Genomic DNA, 13998 nt, shown 5'->3' on the forward strand with positions numbered 1-13998 from the left:
TCTTCTTTAATCTTTTCTTAGAATTGAAGGTAATGCCTTATTGGAATAGGCCCTTATTAAATGTTAATGATTAACATTTTGAAGATTATAGAGGTTTTTAAAAAGCGAATCCCTGTTTTTATAAGCTATACTTACCTTAGCATGTGAAATCATGATTTTGCACCATTTGGAAGAAGCATTCTGTTTTAAAAGTTCTGAAATTTTCTTGAGCTTTTGTTTCGAAAATCTTTAGCTTATGAGTTTTGAAAGGCCTGTGATTTTTCCTCCTATCATAGAAGTATGCTGGCGTGGTGGTTACCAACCACATTTAGAGAAACTCTGTTCTCACATTTCATTAAATCGTAAGTTCTTAACATTTTTTTGGTTATAGACGCCTTTGAGAATTTGTGGAAAGTTGTGGTCCCACTCAATGGAAAATACATGCATGCTTGCACAGAATTTGCATACAATTTCAGAAGATTTGTCTCATCATTGAGGGAGAGTTGAAATGTATGATTATCATTGTTAATCCATTCCCATATATAGTAGATTTGACTAATTTGCTTTTAGTCTTTATAATTATTTGTGACATTTCCTATCATTTCTCTCACTATTCCAGAGTAGACTACACAGAAACACTGATTTCTCTGTAATTAACAAATTTGATTTTCAGATGTTTATGGATGTGTTCTTTTTACGGACTATCATACTTCCACATTTCTAGTAGGATATTCACACATAAACACTTTGGATTTAGACATATATAGATTAGCTATAAGTCAAAATTGTTGATGAGGCATCTCAGTAGTAAATCGCGGTTGATGAAGACATGTTTCTCTTTGTTTGGCCTTTGGTAGAGTAGAATAAGATGCTGTTTTACTAAATAAGGGCTCATCATAGGAAAGAGACTAGTAGAGCAGACCATGCCATATCAGCAAAAGTCCAGTGTTTGAACTAGATAGCTCCATGGCTACATAAGGAAAGAGACATAATTGCCCTCTTCTGTTTGGTTTTATAAGGGATGATGACACATACTTTGAGGTATTCTCCTCATTGCTACCATATAAGGTGTATTCTCTAACTTTTGAGTAAAATTGGCATAACCAAAATAAGACCCACTGTTAAAGTAAGTACTGCTCATATGAGTCAGGATTATACATTTGCTCACAGAGAGACATCAGTGATTGCTTGTTTTATTTCCCTACCATTCTAACCTACAAAAAGGCATATCGTTTTATTTCACAGAAAAAGGTAATAAATCCAAAGCAGTCTCTTTCTCTCTGTCTCTCTCTCTCTTTCTCCTTTTTTAAAAAATTGATATGAGGTCTCACTTGTTACCCAGGCTGGAGTATGGTAGTGCAATCATGGCTCACTGCAGCCTCGATCTCCTGGGCTCAGGTCATCCTCCTACCTCAGCCTCCTGAGTAGCTGGGACTACAGCTGCACATACCATGCCCGTCTAAATTTTTAATTTTTTGTAGAGATAGGGTCTCACTGTGCTGCACAGGCTGGTCTCAAACTCCTGGGCTCAAGGGATCCTCCCACTTCAGTCTCCCAAAGTGCTAGTATTACAGGCATGAACCACTGTGCCCACCCCAGCCTTAGATTTTAAGAGGGATGTTCACATTAGACATCTAAACCACAGATTGACCTTTTAAATGTAGTTGAATAGCATTTGTAGACTGGTCAAAGTGCCAACATTATATAGCAACAAATAGTGCAGGACAGAACAATGTTCAGTGCTGAAGTATAGTATTATAAGGTAGATTAACAAGCACTAGGAAGATAATAAACCAATTAGGATTTGAAAAAAGCTTTAATGCATACATTTGGGGTGAAAATCAGGCCTTCACACATTTTCTTTACTTTTGCTCACTTCACTAGTCCCTCGTTGCTAGTAAAAATTTCACTGGGATTTTCTTTATGTGTGTTATTGAGTGGGTTGAGTAGTACCTATTGTTGGTAGGAAAGCAAGTTATGTGAAAGTTCTCTGTCATAGGTGTAATGCCCACACATTCTTATGTAGGTGTTTTGCAAGGGGATGGTGATGTAAAAAAAAGTCATATAGTCACGTTTATGGTATCCTGGGAAATATGTGGGAGAGAGGTAACTAGAAACTGTCAACTGTAGTCTCATATGTCCAGATTCAAATTTTTTATTTAACAGCAGGTACTGGAAAATACATTTTAAAACAAAATTCAAGATTGCTTATTAATTAGATTTTAAGAAAAATAACACTTTTCTCAGTACTTTTTCTGCCTCAAGAAAGTCTTGTTTTTCAGACTGATACAATTTTATTAGCATAATTCTTCAAATTTTGGTAGCAGCACTGTTAGAAAAACAACAGCTTCCATTTTCCCATGGTTTGGTTCCCAGGGTTTTTGGACATGGGAAATATCTGTTAGTGTTTCTTTCTGTAGCTCTCATGTTTATATGTTCCTTTTTTACATTTACTATGTCTGACGGCATTCCTGCCATACCCATGGTGTTAGGGTCATGTGTTTCCAAGCATTCCATATTTGTTGAAAATATGCAGAAGATTGAAACTTGCCCTTTGATAGTGGCTCATTATATAGGTACACGTCTCCTACTTGTTGCCTGTAGTACATTATAGGATAATCACCAAAGTAAATTTCTTTTGAATCAGCATGAATTGTTCTACTTAGTAAACATCTGACTATTAAAATGGTGTTACCTGTCTATATTATAAATAATTTCTATTGCTGATGCCTATTTTCTTAGTTTGGCAACTGCTGGCTTATTTCCAAGGAAAAGCAAATAGAGGTTTTTGTGTACATTTTGAGTATTTCCTGCTATTTAGAAGGATAAATTTTATATAGAGAGAATTCTAAGACATTGGAGTCACTGTTACGGTTAAACATTGTGCCTCTTTATGGAAAAGCTTAGGGCATATAGGAGCTACATTGAATGATCATATTAAAGAGAAATCTTAGATGGTTAGACTTATTTAAAATGATATCTGCCATAATGGGTTATAATTTTTAAAACTGAAAGCTCTATTGGTTTGTTTGTGATGGAAGTGCTCTCAAGAGGTAATAGCTAAGGGGAAGAGTTAGTGTAGCAGATATATCTAACTCCTTATAAATCCTAAATAACATACTTGTTTGTGAATAAGTTTTCCATTTAGTGCACTTTTGAGTTCCTTGTCTAAGTGATCTGCTGTCTTGAGATACTAATATTTTATTTTCAGTATAATTTTATAGAGACACAGTACTACTTTTTCTCTTATTGTTAAAATGATTAGGAACAAATACTGGAACACTGCATGTGGTGGCTAAGCATTTTGGGTAATTTTAGTTATAAATTTTATTTGACAACAAATTAATGAGATGTTTAACAATACGCAAGTATTACGGTGAGAAAATTTACTCAAAATCATAGTTACTAATTATATTCATGTGTATTATTTTAAATGCAAATCAGAACATAGAATCTTCTCTCTTCTCTAATTGTTATTTTGATGTTCTGTTCAGTTTAAATATTATTTTGTGCGTATGTACTTGGATGTATATCACACCTAGAGATAAAGCCTGGATCTTGCTTTCTAACACCTGGGACATCTTTCTTTCCTCATGGTCTTGGTTCCCTCCTCTACCTTCTGTACCAATACTCTCCTTTGTTTCCCTCTCTTCTCTTTTTTTCTTTTATTCCTGTCCTTCTCTGACCTCCAACTCAAGAGTTCTTCACCAACATCACTTTATTGATTTTTAGCCTTTGGCCTTTTGGTACAGTGGCAACACGTAATGCTTCTGAGAAGTGACAAGAGGCTACCATTCTTTAGGAATGGATTTTGGGAAACTCATAATTGGATAGTAGTAAGCAGGGAAGGGGGATGCAGTGAATTATACTCTGAATGTGTGGCATATTCATTTCTTGTTGCTGAGTGAGGGAAAAGTTAGGCTTAGAGAAGCAGAAGGAAGTTTAAGGAAGGAAGTGAAAAGCCAGAAGGAGGTCTGACCAGTCAGTTTGAAACACTGTCTTCCCTGCCCTGTATTACCTTGAAGTAGGCTTCCCGCCTATGTGAATTTGTGACATCGTGTAAGAATAAACAATAATATTGAACATTTCCAGTGCATTTTGTGGTACATGCTGTCCTGGTATTTTATTTAACCTGCTCAGCAGCTCTGTGAGAGGCAGGTGGAATTATAGTCCTCATTTTCAAAGAGCAGAAACTGGGACTTAGAGAGGTCAAGTAAATTCAGGTCACACAACTAGTAAATGGCAGAGCATGAATATGAACTCCTATTTGCCTGACCTCAAAGCCTGTGCTCAGTATTGTGGTCTTATTGTTGTATGGACATAGACAAGTTATTTGATCACATTGAAGCTCTGTTTTCCCATCTGTAAAACAGACTACAAGTGCCTTACAAAAGAGGGGAATGATGAAGCATCCCCAAAGTCCCCGATTTGCTGTTCATGCTTGGTAGATATAGTACTGATTACTTCTTCTGGGTCATTTCTTTCTTAGGACAGTAAAACACTATGTGAGAGGAGCTACCTTCCTCAACTGACTGAAAAAAATTTACCTTTGGGTCTTTCCTAGTAAAGTAAGATGGGCAAGCTCAAGGCTCTTATTCCATTTTCTTTTACATTCTCCCCCAAACTCCCACAATCTTTCCTATCTGCTTGCTGAAGACTGGACTTCCTTTTCAAGAGAAGACTTCTTGTAATCCATGGTTACAGATAAAAGGGTTAAAATGCAGCTGTCCCTAGGGATGAGTTTTAATCTGAGTACGGATAACTGATATTAGATCCTTTTGTAGTGAAGTTAATGGGGAGGCTTAGTAAAGATAACACTCTCTTCAGGAGCATACAGTTTTCTGGTTTTCCTTCATTTCAGCATCAGTGAACAAACCGGAACTCAGAGGCAGTTCCAACATGTACAGCCATGTGTGCTTGCAACTAAAGTGAGACCACAAAGTAATGTTTTTGAAGTAGCACACCGCTGCAATGAAGTTTGTGGAAAATTGGATAGCAGTACTGAAAAATGCATTTAAAGATCAAAAAGGAAGCATTTGCTTGTGATTAGTTTGATTTATACTGAGCTCGACCTAGGAGCCTCCCACAACTGCTTCCTTCCTACGCTGTGCATTTATGAAATACATACACACGGCTGCGGTGTACAAGATGTACTGATGACAGAAAGTTACTGCTGCTTTAAACAAATGGAAGCTATTCAGACTTGAAAAACAGTGAAACAAACAAACAAAAAAAGAGCTGTGCAAATAATGAATGACTTTGTAGTCTCTCCTTGGCTGCTTAGATTGATAATGCTACATCCTACCCAATTAAGAGAAAGGCAACATTTATCTTTCTAATGAGTGAACAGATTGGGGAAGTGGTTCTGGAGATAAATGAAGCTCATAGGAGTATTTAGTTAAGTGTTCGTTTTTACAAGTCCTAAATTTGTTTTTCTGTGTATTGGGCATTTCCCACTATATATAGCATTAGTTCAAGCTCATCACGCCCTTAAGTTTACATCATATGAGTGGGAAGCCTGGGTAGAGAATAGTGAAGACGGTTAGAGATTCCAAAAAGACATCAGTGTTGAAAACTCAAGATGATTCATATTACCAAGCTGAAAAACTGTAAACAAAAAGGAGTTTGTATGGCATTTTAAATATATGAAAGATTGTTAAGCTCATGATGGACATTTGTTTCCATTTGTGCTAATTGGTTGAGAAAGAATTAAGATTCAGTACAGTTAAGTTCTTCCTAATACTTGTTAACAAAGTTACCAAGGAAGTTGTGGAAGTTTTAGAAAACCTACAATATTCAAGGCTCTCAGAGAAGAACAAATTATAAAACATGATCGCTGACCTTATGGAGCTTGTTTTGAAGCTGGAAACAGATTGATGACAAATTATAGATGGCTTGTATTTTCTTTACATTATAGGAAGCAGAAGACTCTCATTTCTACTCTCATTTTATAAATAGGGAGTTGATATGATTAGAACTTTCCAGTGCAAGAGGTAATGGGGCCACCATTCGGAAATGTTAAAATGGAAGAAAAGGAGACAAATATGGAGAATGTGAAGGTAGGAAAGGTCTGTAAAAAACTCTAGTGGAAGGCAGGTAGGCAAGAGCAAGGTGAAAGATGATCAAAACTTGGACTATCATAGGAGAGGAATGGAAGGATGGACAGATCACATTTACATTGTTACATTTAGTAATTTTCCTAGATGTGGTACTTAAGGAAGAGGCAGAATCCATGTGGCTATAGGATTCCTGTGCTCCATGATTTGAAAATAAGGGTGACGGAATAAAAGCAGTCCTAGAAAGGAAGGTAATTCTAAGAAATTGGTTTTGAACATCTTGAGATGATAGACTCTCAAGAGATCTAGTATGTCAAGGGAGCAGAATAAGAAAAGTTATCTGGTTATGACATTGTCTTTGATTCCATTATTTTCTCTCTACATTGTTCATTACCTTTATATTACTACTGAACTAGGAGTATTTAAGTTGTTTCTGTTGGGTACATTTAGAACAAATGCCCATAGATTTCCGTGTTTCTGTTTTAAGGCTACTTTATGTGAGGGTGGTGAGGTAATTTAGCTGCTTTCTATTTCTAGTTAATTTTTTGTTTAATACCTGTCCTTCTTTGCTAAAATAAAATCTAGGATGACTTATGTTTACTTTCTCTCTTTACAAAGATTTTAAATTTTAATTTGTTTGTTGATTTTAGTAGGGAATAGATATCCCTTTGTCTCACAGAAGCCTTCTAGATTTCACTTTTATTGTAGGATCAAACCTGTAACTTTGTATAGGTAGCAGCTCACAGATAAACTTTTAAAACTGGCAGGGACCTTAGAAGGCCTCTTAGATCGTCTGGTGCAGGCCCCACATTTCTCAGATCAGTAATCTGAGATCAAGGGAATGATAATACAGTGAGAGCTAACATTTATCCAACTATATTATCTATGTGTAATCATTATGATAACCTGATAGCGTAAGTGGAACAACCATCCCAAAGTCCCAAAGAAAGTGGTGTGTAGCTCGCTTGCTTTCAGAACTGTTTCCTTTAAATGTTTTCTAAAATCATTAGTGTTTTTTAAAACTGTGATAAAATATACATAACATAGAAGTTAACCATGTTTATCATTTTATTTTATTTTTTATTTTTGGGGGGGATGGAGTCTTGCTCTGTTGCCTAAGCTGGAGTGCAGTGGTGCAATCTTGGCCCACTGCAACCTCTGCCTCCCAGGTTCAATCTATTCTGTCTCAGCCTCCCGAGTAGCTGGAAGTACAGGTGTGCGCCACCACACCTGGCTAATTTTTGTATTTTTGGTTGAGATGGGGTTTCACCATGTTGGCCAGGCTACTCTGAAACTCCTCACCTCAAGGGATCTGCCTGCCTCGGCCTCCCAAAGTGGTTTATCATTTTAAAATGTGTAATTCGGTTGCACTCACTGAATACAGTCACGGTGTTGTGCAACCTTCTGACTTATCTATTTCTAGAACTTTTTGATCATCTCAAACAGAAACTCTGTATAAGATTTTAGTTTCAAGTACTAGAGGAATACTGGTTATTTACTTGCTTTTTCAGGCCTAGTATCTCCCATCCTCCAGCAACTCAGTATTCAGTATGATCTACTTGTACTTATTGAATGCTGAGTTGTCATTTGAATTTGAATGGTTTCTTTAATTTGTACTTGTTTCATATTTCTAGGTATCTATGAAAAGTTCACTGTCACTTATCCCAGCGTAATATATCTGCTTCTTTTGGGGCAATGAAATATATACACACAAAATTTGGAGGAGATCAAACTAAATAATGTAAACACATAGAAGATTTTATTGAGCAGGGGAAGAAAGACTAAGGATTAAGGACTGTGACACACGCAAAAAAGTTGAGTTGTCTCAGATACAAAGAGTTTCCCTTCTGCAAATGCCTAGAGCAGGAAGCACACCCAGTATAAAAGATATTTGGGCTTGGAATCTGAAAGAACTCAGTCCCCAAACCCTGCATATGAACTGGACTCGACTGGAAGGATTGTTTAGCAGATCTTCCCTCTCTATTCGTCTTTGTGCTCAAACAAAAATACAGCTGTTAAGAGTTTTAAAAAATTATTTCCAAAAGAGTATAAAAACCCCATTCAGATTGCATTCTTTTTATTCTGCTAATATATGAAGTTTCCTTGGCTGCTTCTCTTCCTGATTCATAAAAATCGCACAACTACTGTTGCACAATAAAGAAATGGAGAAATGATCAGGGAATCTTTCTCAGAAAATTCTTTTTTTATATATATATAGAACAAATAAGAATTTAAGAAAATAAACATTTAAATCATTTGAATTTTAACTTTACATGCTAAAATTCTTTACATGTTAAACAAGATAGTTTTGTGTTACTTCAATAGTATATTAATATGCTTTTGGTATAAGCAAAAGTATAATTTTTATCAGCATTTATTATTCTTTTTCAGAGTGACATTCCTAATGAAATGTATTTATTACAGCTAAAAGATGGCGGCAAGGCATCCCAGGCAAATGTAAGAATAGGCGATGTGGTTCTCAGCATTGATGGAATAAGTGCACAAGGAATGACTCATCTTGAAGCACAGAATAAGATTAAGGGTTGTACAGGCTCTTTGAATATGACTCTGCAAAGGTAAGTTGCTTTCTGTTTGTCCCTGAAAGAGAAAACAACATTGAGGAATGTGTTTTTGTGTGTCTGACTCATGGTGTTAACTAAGACTCAGTTTCTGCTGCCATTGTTTCAGGTAAATAAAAAACATAATGGCTCTTAAATTGGATAATTGAGCAACATGAGAATTGCTGAAAGCTATGAGTTATTTCCCCATCAAAAGGCATGTATTTCCATACTAATAAAAATTGTGTGGGCCTGTAATCCCGGCACTTTGGGAGGCCAAGATGGGAGGATTGGTTGAGCTAAGGAGTTTGAGACCAGCTAGACCAATATAATGAGTGCTTGTCTCTACAAAACGTAAAAAAATTAGCCAGGCATGGTGGCATGGGCCTGTAGTCCCAGCTGTCCAGGAGGCTGAGGCAGGAGGATTGCTTGAGCCCAGGAGGTCAAGGTTGCATAAAGCTCTGATTGTGCCACTGCACTTCAGCCTGAGTGACAGAACAAGACCCTGTCTCAAAAAAAAAAAAAAAAATTGTGTATACAGCTTCAGAGAATTCAGGAATTCTTGAAATTTCTCAATGGAGTGCAGGCTAAGAGTTCTTTCTGTTAGGTAAAATTCTGAGCAGTATATTAAAGGATATTCTTTTAGGATATGATTTGGCTTTCGTTAGTTTGTCTTTTTCTCTCTTTTTTTCTGAGTAGAAAAATAATTTTTAATAGAGTCCTTTGAAGGCTGGACTTTTTGAACTTATTGCTTTCTAAAGTCACTCTGGCCTCAAATTATAAAATAATTAATCATCACATTGTTTATAATGTATCAGGTATTTTGAGGATCCCATCATTTGAAACCTGCACCAAAATCACCTGGAGTGCTTGTTAAAAATACTGATGTCTATACTAAATCCGAATTTCTGGGAGGAAAGACCAGGAGTTATATTTGTTGAAGTTCTCTGTGGTTATTATGACTTACAAAGTTTGATCACAGTAGTATCCTGGGCTGAAGGCAAGGGAGGAAAAAGAGGGAATGGAGAGTGATGGAAGGGTAGCTATGAACCTTCAGCTTTATAATGAAGGTAGTTTGATCATATACGAGGTAGTTATGGAGGGTTTTAAGCAAATCTTGTTTTTGATGACTACAAAAAGTATTCTGAATTCTATCAGATTTGGAAAACACCACTTTTTCTGCCTCCCCAATCTCTTCCATAATTATATTGCATATAATTATCTAAATCTTCCATAAATTATCATGTATATTATGAATCCTTAAGAGGGAAATAGGCTGGGTGATGTGGCTCACACTTGTAATCCCAGGACTTTGGGAGGCCAAGGTGGGTGGATCACCTGAGGTCAGGAGTTTGAGACCAGCCTAGCCGACATGGTAAAACCCAGTCTCTACTACAAATACAAAAATTAGATGGGTGTGGTGGCACATGCCTGTAATCCCAGCTACTTGGGGGCTGATGCAGGAAAATCACTTGAACTCTAGACGCAGAGATTGTAGTGAGCCGAGATCGTGCCGCTGTGCTCCAACCTGGGCAATGGAGCGACACTCTGTCACTGCCGCCCCCCCCCCCCCCCCCCCAAAAAGTAAAATTGAAAAGAAAGAGGGAAATAAAACCTGGTACCTTCCCAAAGTATTTGTCTATGGAACCTTTTTCTTGGAGCCTCTCCTAGTAGTCGTGTTTTGTGAAAAACACTTAGGCAGTGCTCTCTGTTTTGCTACTGCTGTCCTAGGGATTGCTAGTGAAAGAATTTCTACAGGGTAAATTATATTTACCTGTCTGAGTGAATATCAATTTGGTATTAAAACTGAAAAGGAAATTGTTTTTACAAACGTAGACTGACTTGGACATACAGATTTATTGTGAGGTATCATGACTTTCTAACCAGTTTCCTCTTTAGGGTCTTTTTAAAAAACTTAGAAAAATTCTTTTCAGTGGGACTGCTGAATCAATGTTTATATGTATTTTAAATTTTGATAGGCTATTAGCTATACATTTTTTTTTTTTTTTTTTGAGACAGAGTCTTGCTCTGTCGCCCAGGCTGGAGTGCAGTGGCCGGATCTCAGCTCACTGCAAGCTCCGCCTCCCGGGTTTAAGCCATTCTCCTGCCTCAGCCTCCCGAGTAGCTGGGGCTACAGGCGCCCGCCACCTCGCCCGGCTAGATTTTTGTATTTTTTAGGAGAGACGAGGTTTCACCGTGTTAGCCAGGAGGATCTCGATCTCCTGACCTCGTGATCCGCCCGTCTCGGCCTCCCAAAGTGCTGGGATTACAGGCTTGAGCCACCGCGCCCGGCCAGCTATACATTTTAATGCATAGGAAAGTAGTCAATAAGAAAAGTCATTGGTTATAAAAAAATTTGTTTCATTAATATTCTTCTGTTCTCTATATTGAGACATGTAACATGAAAGTTGTTCCTAATCAAATGAAAGTAGTCATTTTTAATTTACCAAGTATGAATTTTGAAGGGAAATCAAGAGGTCAAGAAACTTAACTTGTTTGAGATACCAAGAAAGCACAACAAATAGAGATGATGACAGGCTGTTTTACACATTCAAAACTGAAAGTTTATGAGCTCTTTCATGGGCTGTGTACAATTTCTTTCATACCAGCCTGCTTGTTTCCACATTGTGCTGCTTATTTTATGACCCAGGAACCAGTATCTTATTTTCTATTGAAAACACTTTGGGCCCCATAAGAATAGATAAAAACCAGATGTTGTCCTGTTTGAATGCCTTTCCAATTTATGTAGTCTGCTACTGATTCTAATAAAGATTCTTTTAGGCTGCTTAAATACAGAATCTAACAAACCAACTTACAAAATCGACTTGTTATAAACATTTGAGTATACTACTTAATCGTATCTTTGTATTTCTAAGTAATAGACATTCAAGGACCCAAACTGTTGGGGAGTATTTTAGAGTCATTGTTATTCATTGACATTCTCTTCAAGTTTTTGAACACTTCTTAGGTTAGGTAATGTCAGCCTGCTTAGATAGTGTGTGTGGTTAACAAAATTCATAGTATAATATTGACAGTGCTACTGAAGAAATACTTTTGCCTTTTAAGGAAAAAATACAACTTTGAAGAGTTATCTTTGATTCTTCTCTATACCAGGACCATTCTCTCTTTAAATTTTTTCTCTTATATCAAAGTAAGTATGTTTTCCGAGTTTTAACAGCTTTTTTTTTTTTTGAGACTGAATCTCGCTCTGTCGCCCAGGCTGGAGTGCAGTGGCACCATCTCCTCAGCTCACTGCAGCCTCTACCTCCCGGGTTCAAGGGATTCTTCTACCTTAGCCTCCCGAGTAGCTGGGATTACAGGCGCATGTCACTGTGCCTGCCTGATTTTTTTTTGTATTTTCAGTAGAGATGAGGTTTCATCATGTTATCCAGGCTGGCCTTGAGCTCCTGACCTCAAGTGATCCACCTGTCTCGGCCTCCCAAACTGCTGGAATTACAGGCATGAGCCACTGCGCCTGGCCTGAACAGCATTCTTTTTTTTTTTTTTTTTTTTTAAATTGAGACAAGAGTCTCACACTGTCACCCGGGCTGGAGTACAATGGCACAATCTCAGCTCACTGCACCCTCCACTTCCCAGGTTCAAACAATTCTCCTACCTCAGCCTCCCAAGTAGCTGGGACTACAGGCGCACGCCACCATATCCAGCTGATTTTTGTATTTTTAGTAGAGATGGGGTTTCACCATGTTGGCCAGGATGGTCTTGATCTCTTGACCTCGTGATCTGCCTGCCTTGTTCTCCCAAAGTGCTGGGATTATAGGTGTGAGCCACCTTGCCCAGCCCTGAACAGCATTCTTAATTGTCCTCTGGTCACTTCTTCATTCCACTTTTCACCAACCAGACTACTCTGAATTCTTCCAAACTGAGTTACCTACAAGAATACTTTCTCAGTGAACTCTTTTCTTCAAAAACTTGAAGTTTTCTGCATAAATATGTACTACTGTCATTTACAGACTTGTCTTAGTCCAATTTCTTAGAGCAGAGTCTGAGATGGGGATTCTTGTCCAAGTGATACAGTAAGGGATTCCTTTAAGTAAGGGAGTGAGTGAAACATGCTTGGGAAGCAGAAGAAACTGAGATGAGCAAAGGTATGATTTCAGGGGATATCCAGCTTCACTTGATCCAGCAGGAAACCTGGGAACAAAATTGCACTACAGAGTGAGTCTGTCTTGCCTTGAGGCAACGAAACTGTGCTTTTGTACCCCCTTCCTTGTATTTATTAGTTATTAGCTGTCAGCTGTCCTGGAAGTATGTTGTGTGAGCAAACAGAGAAGAGGGCTAGGAGGTAGCTTATATTGCTTCCAAAGAAAGTTACTGGTGTGAACCATTAGCAGCAATGGAAGAAACACCTGGGGAATGGGTGTAACAAACTGTTAGAAGGGTTCCAGGAGATCTAAGCTGGGCATAGATAACAGCACATGCTATGAGATTCTATTGAGACTAATCCCTCTGCTCAGAAGGTCATGTTCTTTGTAATCGAGTCCTCCTCATATTGTCCTCTCCAGATCACCACCACTCATCACTGAATGCCCTCTCTTCCATTTAGGATAGGTTTCTCACTGTCCTTCTCTTGCCTTTATGCCCTGTCATGAAATTCACTTCATCTGAAATGCCTACCACCTGTTCACTGCCAGTGCATGCCTTCACATCCACTAAACCCAAATCGAGTGTCTCCTGCCCACAGTCTGTTCCTACTATTGCACCTCATTCCTTTTTCCCCTTCTGAACTTCTATGAAATAGTTTATGCCATTCAGTTCAGTGTTTAATTATACACTAGGTATAATCAGGAATAACAAGGGCAATTCCATGAGTCTTATACAAATAAACCTAATTAGCTAATAGTCATACCTAGCACTGCCTATGTTATTTACTAATCACTCCATGTATTATTAGTCCCGGTTCTCTAAGAAGACTCTTTAAGAGCAAAGACTATGTTTATTTGTATTTGACAGCATCTTGTATAGTCTATTTTTGACAGGCACTGGTATTATTTCCCAAACTGGGAATCATTTATCTATTTCACTAATACTTCCTGAACTCTTACTATGTGCCAGGCACTCTTGTAGATGCTAGGGACATAGCAGTGAACAAACCAAACAAAAATCTCTGCTTTCATAGTACTGACATTTTAGAGGACTGAGACAGATAATAAACAAGTGTACAGAATATGTAATATATCTTGTGTGGATAAGTGTTATAGGGAAAAATAAAGCATATGAGGGACATAGGGAGCACCTTCTCACTTGGGGTACTCATGCCAGATATCCAATAATCTTCTCACTGTGGCTTTCTTTACCACCCCATTTTAAACTGCCATTCCCCAGGGAATTGCATGAATATCCCAAGCAGAGGGAAGAGCCAGTGTGGTGGCCCTCTGTCAGGGAGG

At 37.8% G+C, this 13998-nt stretch overlaps 1 protein-coding gene across 10 annotated transcripts in view; it reads left to right on the top strand.

The window, feature by feature from the left end:
* The window catches only part of PDLIM5 (PDZ and LIM domain 5), a 211333-nt gene that overhangs the window by 58770 nt on the left and 138565 nt on the right, over nucleotides 1-13998 (top strand). For all 10 annotated transcript variants that reach the window (XM_030914672.1, XM_030914679.1, XM_030914684.1 and 7 more), the window contains exon 3: nucleotides 8460-8611. In XM_030914672.1, the coding sequence (XP_030770532.1) occupies nucleotides 8460-8611 (152 nt within the window). The remainder of the gene's footprint in view (nucleotides 1-8459; nucleotides 8612-13998) is intronic.

The sequence above is a fragment of the Rhinopithecus roxellana genome, chromosome 2, assembly GCF_007565055.1.
Source record: "Rhinopithecus roxellana isolate Shanxi Qingling chromosome 2, ASM756505v1, whole genome shotgun sequence".
Taxonomy (NCBI): Eukaryota; Metazoa; Chordata; class Mammalia; order Primates; family Cercopithecidae; genus Rhinopithecus; species Rhinopithecus roxellana.